The 14,305-nt window shown below is 50.3% G+C and overlaps 6 protein-coding genes across 6 annotated transcripts; 1 reads left to right on the top strand and 5 right to left on the bottom strand.

The window, feature by feature from the left end:
• Positions 1-76: 76 nt before the first annotated feature.
• N7489_004156 (MFS transporter) lies at positions 77-1,856 on the bottom strand (the record flags this gene model as incomplete). The annotated part of the gene is made up of 4 exons (XM_056709908.1): positions 77-922; positions 970-1,393; positions 1,459-1,480; positions 1,532-1,856. The coding sequence occupies 4 exons, from the start codon at positions 1,854-1,856 to the stop codon at positions 77-79; spliced, it is 1,617 nt and encodes a 538-aa protein (XP_056568329.1).
• A 644-nt stretch (positions 1,857-2,500) lies between these two features.
• On the bottom strand, positions 2,501-4,914 carry N7489_004155 (TTC39/IML2 family protein; the record flags this gene model as incomplete). The annotated part of the gene is made up of 6 exons (XM_056709907.1): positions 2,501-3,334; positions 3,385-4,412; positions 4,463-4,529; positions 4,602-4,678; positions 4,746-4,763; positions 4,839-4,914. 6 exons carry the CDS (start codon positions 4,912-4,914, stop codon positions 2,501-2,503), a joined length of 2,100 nt encoding a protein of 699 aa, XP_056568328.1.
• A 641-nt stretch (positions 4,915-5,555) lies between these two features.
• On the top strand, positions 5,556-6,072 carry N7489_004154 (proteasome regulatory particle lid subunit SEM1; the record flags this gene model as incomplete). The annotated part of the gene is made up of 3 exons (XM_056709906.1): positions 5,556-5,664; positions 5,724-5,844; positions 6,039-6,072. The coding sequence occupies 3 exons, from the start codon at positions 5,556-5,558 to the stop codon at positions 6,070-6,072; spliced, it is 264 nt and encodes an 87-aa protein (XP_056568327.1).
• Positions 6,073-6,760: 688 nt separating this feature from the next.
• On the bottom strand, positions 6,761-8,131 carry pgkA (phosphoglycerate kinase pgkA; the record flags this gene model as incomplete). Its single annotated transcript, XM_056709905.1, has 3 exons — positions 6,761-7,527; positions 7,590-8,010; positions 8,066-8,131. The coding sequence occupies 3 exons, from the start codon at positions 8,129-8,131 to the stop codon at positions 6,761-6,763; spliced, it is 1,254 nt and encodes a 417-aa protein (XP_056568326.1).
• A 768-nt stretch (positions 8,132-8,899) lies between these two features.
• Positions 8,900-9,985, bottom strand: N7489_004152 (Mpv17/PMP22 family protein; the record flags this gene model as incomplete). The annotated part of the gene is made up of 6 exons (XM_056709904.1): positions 8,900-8,971; positions 9,025-9,191; positions 9,249-9,585; positions 9,651-9,676; positions 9,736-9,826; positions 9,920-9,985. The coding sequence occupies 6 exons, from the start codon at positions 9,983-9,985 to the stop codon at positions 8,900-8,902; spliced, it is 759 nt and encodes a 252-aa protein (XP_056568325.1).
• A 2,321-nt stretch (positions 9,986-12,306) lies between these two features.
• N7489_004151 (TRAPP trafficking subunit Trs65 domain-containing protein) lies at positions 12,307-14,210 on the bottom strand (the record flags this gene model as incomplete). Its single annotated transcript, XM_056709903.1, has 4 exons — positions 12,307-12,475; positions 12,535-13,645; positions 13,707-13,979; positions 14,036-14,210. The coding sequence occupies 4 exons, from the start codon at positions 14,208-14,210 to the stop codon at positions 12,307-12,309; spliced, it is 1,728 nt and encodes a 575-aa protein (XP_056568324.1).
• Between the last annotated feature and the right edge of the window lie 95 nt (positions 14,211-14,305).

The following is a 14,305-nucleotide window of genomic DNA, read 5'->3' as shown; positions in this document are numbered from 1 at the left end:
CGTCATCTGATGTGCTCATAACCCAGTAGTAGAAAACATGTACAATAAAACCATACAGAATTAATCATGTCGAATCTTAAACCGAGTCTCGCGACCACGTCCCGCGTGCTCGAATCCGCTTCCCGAACTTATAGAACAAATATGGAATGGGAATGAGAGCAACAGAAATGAAGCCCAGCACGCTAGCAGCCCACGGAACACCAAGATTATGGAACATGGCAGCCGTGAAGAGCGGGAAACAGCCCGCGAACATCGAGCGCAGGAAAGTATTTGCCGCGATCGCGCTAGCAGAGTATTTCTGGAATGTATCAATGAGGTAGTTGAGAGCAGCTTGGAAGATGGTGAAAAAGCCTAAGCCCATCATGACCGCACCGATATTCGGACAGATCCAATGGATGTGTTTTGGGCTTGTCCAGCCGAAGACGAACATCCCACTTGCGAAGAGGACAGATCCGATCATCATGGGCGGAAGACGGGCTTCTGGGACGGGGCGGTTGTTGTTCGCTTTGAAGCGCTTTATGTAGAATTTCTGGTTGGCGAGGTTGATACCTCCGCCTATTAGGATTCCGACTAGGTATGCGAGGAAAGGGAGGGCGCCGACGACTTGGTTCCAGCCGCGGAGTTCCTGGAAGACGATTGGGAAGGCTGCTAGACTGAGATAGAGGATGCCGTAGACGAAGGATGCGTAGAGGGCGACGAGGAAGCAGATTGGGGTTGCGAGGAGTTGGAAGGGACGGACGAGGTACTTGTTGCCTATTTCTTTGAGAGTCACGTCCCATTCCTCGTGGCGTGCATGGAGGGCCCAGTTGCCGCTCTCGAAGCGGAGTCGACGGGCCTTGTAGACCAGCAGAACTGGTGGGTAGCTCTCATCGACGAAGAGGAGGTCCATGGTTAGGAAGAACATCATCATGATACCGGTGATCTGGTAGGTATTAGCATGGGTTCAACCCCACGCATGGAAAAACTCACATATTCAGTCCAGCGCCAGCCTAGATTGCTCTGCACGATGGCACCACCCGCGATAGGCCCGATGACAGGCCCGCCCACTACGGCCATGGCATAGCCGACAATGGCGGCGCCACGCTCTTCGGGGCTCCAGATATCACTTAGGACTCCGCCGGTGTTGGTAACAGGTGCCGAGCCGAAAAAGCCCGTAAAGAATCTAGTGATCATAATAGTCTGGACGTCTTTCGCGGTGGCTGTTGCGAAGGAAAATATCGCCGCGAGAAAGTATGGCGGTAGAACTGCCGTTTTGCGTCCATAGAGCTCAGACAGAGGTGCCCAGATCAACGGGCCCAATCCCAAGCCGAACAAAAGTAACGAGGTGCCGAGTGTAGCGACCTCATTCGAGATGCCGAACTCCTGGCTGATCTGTACCTGACCAGTGGAGTAGCTAGCAGTGTGATTAGTTTAACAATGCATAAACCTTGCAGCTAAAGCAAAATGAAATAGACATACATTGAACTGGCCCACGTCGAGCCTGCAATTGGTAATTAGCGTTATTCCCCAACATTCCCCCGTGCGGACATACCCATAGTAGTTAATCCATACAACACCGTCGTGACAGCCTTCTTCTTGAACCCCCAGTTCAACGGCCTGTAAGGATCATCCGGCCCATCAAAATCGACAATGACATCGGGACTTGTCTTGGTGTGGGTGAGTGGATGATGGAATTTGGCCGTCTGGCCGGGCTCTCGACTCCGAATGCGCGAGACTATTGACTGCGTGCGCTGTTCAAAGGCCGAATAGCCCGATGCCGCGGTACTTTGCTTTTCCAAGGCTGCGATTTCATCCCCGTTGCGATGCGGTTCAATCTCTCCGGAATTGCGATAGTCATGTTCTGTCCGTTCGACCATTATCGACAATTCATCGGAATGTCGTAGGACCAGCACTACTGCTGGGGAAGATATGAGAGATGAGGTATATGAAGTTGATTAGGTTACGGTGGGAAAAAGTCCGTGGCAAAAAGATGCTCGGAGATAAGAGGATATGACGGAAGAATTCTTAGCAGGAACTGTAAGGCTGAGAGATGATCTTTCATTCTGGGGATTGGCATTCTTTTTATTCTTCGCCTTTTTTCTTTTTTTTTCTTTTCGGACCTCCGATGGGACAAGCCGTGTTATCCGAGAGCTCAAGGAGGGTTTCGGGGGATCCCCCAATGGACCTTCCAGGCTTTCTCTCGGCATCGCCATCCAAACCCCGAGGCTTATCATTCCGGTGCCGGGGGTCTACAGGGAAATGGCTCGGCCTTGGTCGCCATTGCGCCGAAGATAAAGTGGAACAGCTCTTTCAGGGTCTGAGCCAATGACAGTCGCGCTATTCTTGTAGACATGACGGATGTAAAAGGAGAAAAGATATCAGACATAAAAAGATAAAAAGAACTTGGTTAAACATCTAACCCTAACATCTACTTGTACTCTATGCATTCATGCTACAAAACATTCAGGGCCGCTATGAACAGAAGACCGTGCCCAAGGACGGAAACACAAAATAATCGTCATTAGACTGTCGGGTGCATGTTCTCCCACTTGTGAACGGCTTCCATGGCCGCAGTAACCTTGAGTCCAATACGAGCGTCCAGCTCGTAACTCTCCCAGCGAGCAGCATGTTCGAGGTATTCCTTGCACTCGGATACCTGCTTTCTCTCGCTCTCCGTGTTCGTCTCCCCAGATTCCGCGGACGCTTCGTTCGACACCTTGGGGGAGGCAATCCCATGCAGGACCTGGTATGCGGGACGCTCCATCCAGAAGTTGGCCGCCATCTCGAAATGTGCCGCTGGGTGGACCCAGTCATCCTTCAGGTGACCCTTGAATACAGACTTGTCGTGGTTCAAGACGCGGGTCTGCAGGATCTTTTTCGCTTCATCATGTCGGTACAGGGATCGTAAGACGGCAGCCCGGAGAAGCTCCAGGATGGCCTTTTCTTCGATGCCCTCGCGAGACCAGGTCTTGTTGTTCTCGCTCTCGCACCATTCCAGCCGGGTCAGGGACTCTTGCAGCTGCTCGTTGGTCATGCGACTGTGTCCGTTCCAGAAGAAGATCATTTCTTCGACAGGATCCACTCCAATCGCATCTACCAGAGATACGTTCCATTCCTTAGCGCGCGCTTCCCATTTGGCAAGTTTCCGAGTCACAAAGATATCAAACGGCAGCTGTCGGGCCATGAATTTCTTTTTCCCAGCGAATTCCGGGGCCTTCCGCAGGTACAGTGTGGCTTTCTTAGCATGTTCCTCTGCAAGCTTTGGATCGTTGAGTGATTGCCGGTACTGGACAACGTGGCACGCTCCAGCGATGTAGTAATACAACGAACGAGACCACGAATTAAGGTCCACGCACTGAAAGGGTCAGCTTGATGTTTCAAAATCTACGGAGAAAGAAGTTTTACCTCGATGAATACTTCAGCACAGACATCATATCTGTGGAGAAACAGTGCGTTCAGGCCCTTTTCGAATACGCACAATCCCTCGACCTGCTTGAGCGGGCTCCTTTTGCCCGTGGACAATAGATCCAGAGCGCTGTCCAGGTCCTTGTTCGCACCTAACATCCGTGATTCTTCAAGCAGCCAAAGCTGACTGTTGGGGAACCGAGACCGCATCTCCGCCAGCAACGCAGCCAGCCTCTCCTGTGGATATCCCTCGACGTCGGCTTCGCCAGGAGTTGGGTCGGGCATAATATCGCAGTAGCGGACAAAGCCATTGTAATACCCCAGCAGTGCAAGAGCAGCCATGGCACCGATGAGGTTGTGGAACTTGCTGGCTTGCCAGAGCATTTTCAGCCCGCGTTGCTTGTCGCCGTGGAAGCCGATAATGGAAAGAAGCTTGCTAAATGCCGGTGGAACCATAGAGATCAGTAGAAGAAGGATACCAAAACAGAAATTGGCACCAGAGTGCACAAAGACATCGATTTCGTTTTTGAAGATGTCCGAGTCAGGGTCGTGGTGGATATGCTTCGCGGGTGTGGAAGTGCCGGTTGAGGCATCTGGAGACGCCCCTCGGGACGAGATCGCAAGTCCATTCATTGATGAACTGAGCTCGGTTTGGTCGACGGTAGCCCCTTTTGTGCCCTTTTTAGAAGACAGACTGGACGATTCCGAGCATGGCAGGTCACTCGTAGTGGGCAGTATGCCCTTATGAATATCCCTCTGCTCCATAAACTTCTCTTCCATCTTCATGATAGCGTCCAGTGCGATATACGCCTTTCTCAGCCGATAGAATGCTTTGATACTTTCAGTCAGGCTCTCATTCAGCACCCCAACAACCGCATTCATCAATTGCGCGATTGCTTGACACAAGGCATATTCGGTACCGGCAGCATAGATATCGGAGTGGAAGGCATTGGGCGCTTGGGCATTTTGCTGGGACCGGGTTTGGTCGCTGGCCGCGCTGGTTTCTGCTTCATAAAGACGTTCGGATGCTGCGGGATTGTCAGAAACAGTAGATGTAGAAGATAGAAAGAGCATCGACCTTGTCGCATAATCTCCTGCTCGAAGCCTAATGTTGCCCGGACGAATGCGACCACGCCTTTACCCAGCTATTCGCTCGAGGATCAGCAAATTTCCTTAAGGTATGTGCTACGTCATCGCTTATAGTGACGATCACCCACGTTGTGAAAAGACGAAGTGCCCGTGGAGAGACCATTCTCGGCCCCATCAACATCATCGTTGAGAATCAGCGTCGCCGCTAGTTGGGAATGGCATTAGTCAGTGTCTGAAGGTCCCGAGGTCGCACATTTCCCATAAGGGCATACCTGTCATCGCATCATGCACTGGCACGAATATCACGGTTAGTACCCAATCAAATGATCTCTATTGGCTTTTCTAGAGTATATCGCATAACTCACAGTCCTTCAACTCAACCTGCGAGTCCACAGACTGTGCCGGCTTCTTGCCGTACAACCAGGACCCGACTCGTAACATGGTGAAAACCGCTGGCAGTGACTATGAAGAATGAATTTTTCAATGGGGACAAAGTCCACGATGGGCTCAGTTCAAGGCAATCCGATGAGGCCGAAAAGAGAGAGCGCCGGATCGGGAAGAATGTCAATATGCCAACTGTGCGATAGCGGAAACCCGATGGACGAGAACATCACCCATAGGAGAGAATAGAAAGGGAAAAGGGAAAATACAAAGAAAAGAAGTGGAGGGGTAAGAGAGGAAAAAGATTACGGGGGAGGGGAAGATGTAATATACCAACCAACACGTCTGGGGCTGAGGCTCATCCCATGGATTCTTTTCGCCGGCCACTCCGCGCGTGGGCAACTCTTTTCTTTCATAGAAGGCCAATTCCATATCGATCTGGGTATTTTGGATTAGTTTACTGTATATTAGTCTCGTCTGTTCCCTTCTTCAATATCATTATTCATTTTACCATTTTTCTTTCATTTTAATCGCAATGCTCTACTGTTTCCCAACTGGTCCCCCAACTACATCATCCTTATCGCCTTATCGCGGTCTTACTAAGTCAAACCTCCGACCTCCGACCTCAAAGCTGCCACATCCATCGTCCACATCTCCACCTATCTACCCTTCGATCCTCCCGATCTATCACATCTCCCGCAATGTCAAACCCAACTGCCCAGAAGTCCGATACCCCAGAGCAAGCCCCGCCCCAAGCGAAACCCCAAGTCTTGGAGGAAGACGACGAGTTCGAGGATTTCCCCGTGGAAGGTATCGACCAGCCACACAAGCACTCCCCCGAACAACGAAGCTAACTCTACAATACCCAGACTGGCCCCAAGAAGAAGCCGAGCAGACCAACGGCTCGAAAGCAAACGACGGTAGCGAGCACCTGTGGGAAGAGAGCTGGGATGACGATGATGCGGCAGAGGACTTCTCAAAGCAGCTGAAGTGAGTTCGCCTTTCCTGCACTTTCCACATTTTAAATACCATTTATGCTATATTCCTTATCTGGAAATTCCTTCGTTTCAATATCCACACCGATGCTTGACACCGATGCTTGCACTCCCCCTTGCCACTTCCCCGCCAAAGCTGTCAGCTTCCCCTCCTTCACCGCACCCACTAACATTCATCACCTCATCCAGGGAAGAATTGAAGAAAGTCGAAGCATCGGCTTAAAAGACGAACCTGGACAAGCACACCAAAAAGTGATAACCCCCGCGTCGGGTTTCGGGATGGGTTCATTATCGAGTTGGCTGGCCATTCCATCTCGCACACTATACCCCCCTGTCTTTGGAACCAATGGGAGGATTCAGAACCATAATTGCCGCATGCATTTGTCGGGAGCTTGTTGAGGAGGAAATGAGACACGGTCCTTTTGAATTTTTTACGATTCATTACTCGGAGTGCAGTTCTTGCCTTCGGGATTACTATCATGATGTTCGCTTTGGTATTCCACCAATATCAAAGCTTCTGATTCTGCGCAAGCCTAAAACACGGTATTTTGTAGAAGGATTGACAGAAGTATCAGTCGGTATTGCGAAATGGAGTTGTGAATGGGATTGCCCCTATCTCATCTACATGCCACTGGTGTTATCTTATTTGTTGCTTGTAGGGATTCCCTCTCATCTATATACAGAAAAATGTCCAGGGGGATCTCTTGATGTTGCGACTAAAGTTTCGGTTTTGTACCTGGGCACAACACTTAGTTATCCGATCTAAGATCATATCGAGGTCCTCTTTAAAAAAAAGTAAAGTGCTTGTAATTAAAGGAAATTCATTGGCTGTGTACATTACAGTTTCATAAACATGGAGGACGGAAGAAGAGCTGATGTAGACACTCCTTTCGCCGCCTATTTTTCATCATTTACTTACTGGACAGAGCAGCAACACCGGGCAGCTCCTTGCCCTCGAGAAGCTCGAGCGAGGCACCGCCACCGGTCGAGACGTGGGAGATCTTGTCCTCGGCCTTGTACTTGGCGGCCACGGTAGCGGTATCACCACCACCAATGATGACAATGGAACCGGATTCAGCAGCCTTGACAGCGGCATCGAGGGTAGCCTCGGTGGCCTTGGCGAAAGGCTTGAGCTCGAAGACACCAGGGGGACCGTTCCAGAGGATGGTCTTGGCCTCGGCGATGGTCTTCTGGTAGAGCTTGACACTCTCGGGGCCGACATCCAGACCCATGTAGCCGTCAGGGATACCGCTGGCGTCGGTGGCAGCACCAACGGTGGCATCGGCGGAGAACTTGTCGGCGGTGACGTAGTCAACGGGGAGAACGATCTCGACGTTGTGCTTCTTGGCCTTCTCGACGATCTCGCCGACGATCTTGCTGCCGGCCTCGTCGAAGAGACTGTTGCCGATCTTGACGTTCTCGAGAGTCTTCTTGAAGGTGAAGGCCATGCCGCCGGTGATGATGAGGCTGTTGACCTTGGGCAGGAGGTTGTCAATCAGCTGGATCTTGTCAGACACCTTAGCACCGCCGAGGATGGCGAGGAAGGGGCGGGCAGGGCTCTCAAGAGCCTTGGCGAAGTACTCCAGCTCCTTCTTCACGAGGAAACCGGCAGCCTTCTGGGGGAGGTCCACGCCGACCATGGAGCTGTGAGCGCGGTGTGCGGTACCGAAAGCATCGTCTGAATTGATGTTAGAAATGAAGAACGGCAGGAAATCGGAACGTTATCGTGATGTTACATACTGACGTAAACGTCACCGAGGGCAGTGAGGCCCTTGCGGAACGCATCAACATCGGCCTTGTCGGCCTTGACCTTCTTGCCCTCGGCATCCTTGGAGCTGCCCTCCTCCTCGGCGTGGAAACGCAGGTTCTCGAGCAGAATGACCTGGCCATCGGAAGCCTTGTTCACGGTCTCCTCGGTCTGGGGGCCAACGCAGTCCTCGGTGAAAGTGACGCTCTTGCCGAGGAGCTCCTCAAGCACGGGAACAACGGGCTTCAGGCTGTACTTGGGGTTGACCTTGCCATCGGGGCGACCCAGGTGGGACATGAGCACAACGGCCTTGGCACCGTTGTCGATGGCATACTTGATGGTGGGCAGGGCACCGACGATACGCTGGGGGTTGGTAACGTTCTTGTTCTCATCGAGGGGGACATTGAAGTCAACCTATTTCAGTCAGCGGTTAGGGGCTGCAAGTAATGAAGCTCAATTGGAAGCTTACCCGGATCAAGACACGCTTGCCCTTGAGGTCGACATCAGTAACGGGGAGCTTGTTGGAGAGAGACATTGTGGGTAGTTAATGGTATGACAATGGTGAAAGAAGCAAGAAAAGGGATAGAAGAAGGAGAAAGAACTAATCAGGCCACGGTGAGTCGCGATCAGTAAAGAGTGGAGGGGTCAGTTTTGGTGGGGCAGGCCGGTGAAGAGGTCGCAACCGTAGCAACCCAGGTACCTCCCGATGATGTATTCGACGGAATAAGGTACTTGCTCGAAGCATGATGCAATCCCTCTTTTCCTAGGTATATCTATAAAAGCAGTACCTCAGACGCCTGTACCCGAGTATCCCCGGAGAACTGATCGGGCTGACGCGGGACTGATGTCAGAGCTGCCCGCGTTGATACGGGGAAGGCCGGGCCATGGAGGTCCTCTTTAGCCTCTTTAGCCTCGGAATCGGGAAATTCTGGGGAATTGGCCTCTACTGATGGGAATTTCCGTAGCCGCTACATGCTTAGACGGTTTCCGTGTATAACAGAATCATGTGAAGCCCAGAGGGGGTTAACAGACCGAAACGCTAAAAGGCGGAATTTTCCTGAAGGAATCCAAGTCAAATCGAAAACAAAAGGTAGCAGCAAACCCTCAAGTTGGTATTCCCAAATGTGCAAAATCCGACCTTTTGAAATGCAAATCCTGCCCCGTGGGCAAATACCATAACCCATGTACATGAAAACCAGACCTGATAAACCGGAACGCCTAAATAATTTGGCAGAAGAAAGAGCGCAATTTATAGCCTTTATCGCCCGAATCGTTATCATAATGTTCGCGTTGTAGCGTTCAATTAAGCCTCCTCGGCGGAGTTAGTCAGAGAAAGGTATGCGGTCCACGCAATACCAACGGTTGAGACAAATGGCTTAGGAAGTCAGTACGGATCCCATCTCGACTGGGAGAACATGGTAAACTCACAATCTGGAACTGAATGGGAATGACACGGAAGTTTAGGATCTGCACTGCCGGCCAGAGCACGAAGTTGGCCTTTAGGGTGGGCAGGTAGACATCACGGAACTTGTGTGTCAATGCCCTTCTACCACCACCCTCGGCAATCGTCATGTAGGTGAAGAAGCACGCCAGACCTAGATAGATTAGTCCAGCCCAAGAAACAACCCAGAGTAGCTAGCCGCATATCATACCAAATGGCGCAAAAATGAACTGGTCAAAGGCAACACGCTTGAAAGCCGGAGCTGTCGGGTTCTTCTTGGTGAGTGGGAATGCTCTAGACAAGAATCCAAACCACTGGAACTGCACCGGCGCCATGAAGAAGCCGTAAGCCATGAACCTCGTCAGACGCTCAAAATCGAAAGGTGGGGACGAGCTCCGGACATATCCCAGTTCCCCTACAGCGGGGGGCTTCTGCTTGTCCAAGTCGGGGATCTCGATCGAAAGGAAATCGTCGCCGCTGGTTGGAGGTCGGCGGGTCCGGAAGGCCGTAATCAACTGCGCAACGGTATCGGCAACACCACCAAGCACCTATAACATCCATCTTGTCAATTGGTCGGTTCATACGTCGGTGGTTAATATCGCGGCAAGCTTACAGCGTTGGTGACCATCGTCGTGAGCACTATTTATAGCAGTGATGTCAGTCTGTGATCCCGCGGGAACCGGCGGCAAGAGGCTTACCTGGCCTTTCAGCATAGTAGGTATTAAATTTGGCAGCAAGCCGTGCTGCTACTGCCATCTCGACAAGGAAAATGATCGTGTGCAATAGAGGCTACCAGATGATGACAGTATGATTAGCTGTAAGCAAATTGAGAGGCGACGACCGTGGAACATGCCAGGCCTCAGTAAGGGGCATCAAACATACCACGCGACCGTAGATGTATCTTCTATTCAGTCCATCCAGGACTTTCCGCTTCGCAGAGCAGATCATGTTGAAGTATTCTGGCGACTGGAGCAGGGTGATAGCAAGATTTCTGGGAAGGGACCGGGTGCGCCAGTATGACGCAAAGTACAAGGGGACACCGGGGCAGTGGCAACTCTGACAAGCTGGATATTAAACCCAATCCCCGATGTTAGGAAAATCCCAGATAAGATGATGATATCAGGGAAAGAAGATAGCCCTTCTCCGGATTCCTTTTGACTAACGAAAGTCACCTGGCCCCCGATGCCGAGTCGATTACCCCGTGATCTCCTTCCACCAATCACGTTTGTTGAACTATATTTCGCTGCCTTGGAATATCAACTCGTACGATCTACATAATAATGACCTATACATTCACTTGGTGGGCACTAAATCCTATGATAGTATTTTTGTGCTTCAACTCAAACAGTGATAAATATCTTTCTTTGTACATTTGTCAACACTGCCTCCTTGGGGGGGCCAATCTTGGCACTCCCGAGGTCGGTTTCCTTCCGAGTGTCGATCATCGTAGATCACGGTTGTTGGATGGATACATGACTATAACCCTCTAAGAAGGGTATGGAACAATATCACGTAGGAAAAGGTAGTATGTGATATAACAAAGACATTGAAAAGGGCAAACCGTACAGGTGGCTTTTCTATTGGGATTAGTTCACCACAGTTCATATCATTCAAACAGTTAATATGCCACTTCTAACTAGTTATGTTGTATATAGTTACTACTACATAGTATACAAGCCCTCTCTTTTCTTTCCGATGTTCCACACTTCCAGTTCATTGTACTTCTCGGTAGACTATATATAGTCCCCTATCTCTATCCCTTCTCATAGAGAGTGTCCTCCTTCATCCACTCACTACTGTTACAATATATATATCATGATCTAGTATAAAATGGTAAGTTATTATGATGGAAAAAGATGATTACTTCACTGATATTTAAATACTTAGATGGCTGCCTTCCAAGGTTGCAACTTTACAGAAGCAATTGGGCAACCATGGATGAGTGGAATGCTCCCCCGTTATTAACAACGGCGGCACTCCAGGGCAGGTCTGAGTGAAAGACAATGTTTCGGACATCGGGTAAACAGCCCCCCTCGATGCCGACAACGATGTCGTGATGACTTCCGATCTGGCATCTAGCGCCGTGGTTTCCCCCCTCCAACCGATCAGGTGCCCGCTGAGGCAGTACTAGGTAGTATCTTCTACCTAGTAAAATGCCATCAAAGTACATTACAAAGACTTCTAGGAGGATGACATAACCCCCCGCAAGGATGTCAAAAACTTTGTCCGAGAAATGAGCGAACTCCGTTCCTTTTTAAGGCTCCCAGAAATGAAACGAAGCGCAAATCGTGGCCAAGCTGAAGATGCGCCTCGCTGATTTATATGACGGCCACGATGTCATCCCCGCCCAACCCAGCTGTGGTTCTCAACAAGGAGAGCCGGTGTATGTAATGTCACGGTCAATGGGCAACTACTTAAACGAGTGATTGCACGAGTTCTCGCATCGTAAGAATGTCACTCGGCGCAGAAGACTCGGGAGGGACTCCTGAAGAAACCGCCTGTTACTTGCCAGAGGACCGGACAAAAAGTAAGTACTCGCTTGGTGCAAGGAGGAAAGAAGTGTCTTAACGTACTGTCCAGTCTCCTAGCAGATAGTCAGCCCAAACAGAAGCATGTTTCGGATACTCAGATACAACCTTGGAAGGATATCGTCAATGTCACCGAGGAGGACATGCAGGGCCATTGACAGTTCGGAGATGGCTCACTTCAGCACATCGCCTCTTGCAACTCTAGAGTTGTGTGCTACTGAATCCACACGATATGAAAGGCATGTCCGGGCCAACTCTGTTTGCTTAGCCATCATCATCTTCATCTCGTCACCATAATCTTTGATCTGTCCTCTATAACACGGCTATTTTGAAGATCTGTCTCATTTCCGCGTCTTGTAATCTCTCCCTCATCTGGGACTCCCAAAAGCAGAAGAGTCTCCATCCTCGGATACCAGACTGCACCACAGTGCTAGATAACGTAAAGGCTCGTGAATACCGCTACCAGCCCTGTCATTTTCCTTTGAGTTGTCTAAAACTAATATCCTCTGACAGTTTCACAGCGCAGCTACTGGGCAGTGAAAAGCTACAAAGTAGATATGAGGTCCCGTAGAGTCTCGACGAAATACCCAAATGGCCGGGCCGAAGGTGTTATCAACCTCGGGTAAGATTGTTTCAGAAGTATACCATAAAAGGCTATAGGAAAAATAATATGTTAAGGACACGCTACTTTGAAAGTAGCTATAGCTCGATGTCATATATATGTACAGTGTTAGGTTGCTCTTAACTGGAGCGAGGCTGATCATCCGCCAAAATGTCCGGAAGATCTCGGATATCAGTCGTTTCGTTCGTATTCACATCTACAAGCCGGACAGCCTCCAAATGAAGTGGGCCTGTAGCCAGAGGAAGGAGTTTCAGTTCGGTCGAGTGGCAAGTTCCTGGAAGCAGAGGACTAATAAATACGTTAGGTTAGGGAAGTAATGGGAAAGAAATATAGTAGACAATGCTCACCCGACGCGAATGTCTGTGCTCAAGCTGATCAGTTCCACTTCCTGACCAGCCACACTCTTTTGCCTCGCATGCACGATGTTATCGTCAGTCACCGCCTCGGCCACTTGGTCCTCTTTTCGGCTGGTAATAGATGATGATGAAGGCCGAGCAACATGCCCTCGTGGGTCCACACGTTTCCGCTTTGGGATGGCAATTAAGGCAAACTTGCGAGGAACGTTGGATCGATTGACAATGAAAACATCCCAAGAGAAGACAGAACCAACTTGTACACGAACAGGTCCAGAAAAGGAGATTGTGATGCCAACGTCAGTAACCGAGTATGCTCGTTCTCGTAATGAGCTTCGATTTGAAGGTGTCACACCCCCTTGAGTCGACACGGACAGACTGGTAGGGCGGTTGGTCCTTTGCAGCGCTGGACTGGGCCCCCCAAAGGTCGGGTTTAAGGCGACTGAGAAATCGACGTTTGTTCTCCACTGCATAGAAATACGTGGCTTGCACTCGTCATCTACAAGAATTACTGCCTCGAGAGCTATGTCCAGTATGCTGACCAACGCGGTAGATGATGGATTGGTCTCTGGGCCATACTCCGGTGTGAGTTTGTACATGAGGGTCACGTCGTCTCGCGGACGGCAAGTAATAGGGAGAGCCAGCCCCGGCGTCTCTGACAGAGACTCAATCGTTCCCTCGGACAGGTGAAGATTCGCTTTGTCAAAGGCGACCTCGCAAGTCAGATAAGGGGTGACCTCAAAGTCAAGACTGGCCACTGTCATTGGTGTACCAGTGTAGGAGTTCAGCCGAGAGTACCGAATCCTTGCACTTGCGGCGGGCACAACCCGAAAGGGATGACCGTGGTGTTGCTGGATATTGTAGATCGGGTCTTCGTTATACGTCGTCGGTACAACCCTCAACAGTCTGGAAGCAGGGAGGAAAGGCTCTTTATGGTTGAATGATTTGTCGATGGATAGAGATTGCAGCATATTAGTCGATGCCGGCACGAGTGAAGGGAGATAATCATCCTCCGAATCCTCTTGGCGGCGAGCGTCAGCTGGATTCAGACTGGTAGAGGCAATGAATAAAAGTGAGGGGTGTTGAATTCGAATACGGGGACGTCCTGTCGACCAATTAGTGACATTTATACCATGGCATACAACCCTAAAACCCAAATAACTCACGCAGTATAGTTTCAATGTTCCAAACCAAATAGACATGGTTCCCACTGCCTTCGTCGCCCTCGAATTCGTTGAAGACCACCAGGGGATCCTCATCTCCACTGACAATTCCAGAGAATATTATATCACGAGTTGGCGTAAGATTCTCACCGACTGATTCCGCCGGATCGACGGCGAAGACATCGAGCTTGACTTCAAGTCGTGGCAGATAGTGTTTTAGGATCGTTTCTGAGCAATCAGACAGTCTCAAGACAATACGGACAGGCAAAAATTCATCTAATAGCTATTAATGAGTAAGAGGAAACCCATGGCGAGCTTTTGAAAGTGCATACCGAAGAATAATAGTGATCGTTGAGGGATTGACGAGAGGACAGAGGGTAGATCATCAGCTCCGTTCTCTAGAGACGAACTCAGAGCGCCCTCAATGTCGAGTGCCGGAGAATGAGGGACAAATGTGTCGAGAATGGCATGACGCAAGAATTCACCCGGGATCTCCAGACCAGGCATTGCGACAACAGATGTCGCAAAGGAGTCAATAAAGTGGCTGTTTGGGGCTCAGGAGATAACCGATAAGTGTTGATACGGTCGACGCGAAGTGCCAA

The sequence above is a fragment of the Penicillium chrysogenum genome (genome assembly GCF_028827035.1).
Source record: "Penicillium chrysogenum strain IBT 35668 chromosome Unknown utg000002l_segment0_segment0, whole genome shotgun sequence".
Taxonomy (NCBI): Eukaryota; Fungi; Ascomycota; class Eurotiomycetes; order Eurotiales; family Aspergillaceae; genus Penicillium; species Penicillium chrysogenum.
The sequence above is the reverse complement of the archived record's forward strand: the minus strand, read 5'-3'. Positions and strand labels throughout refer to the sequence as shown.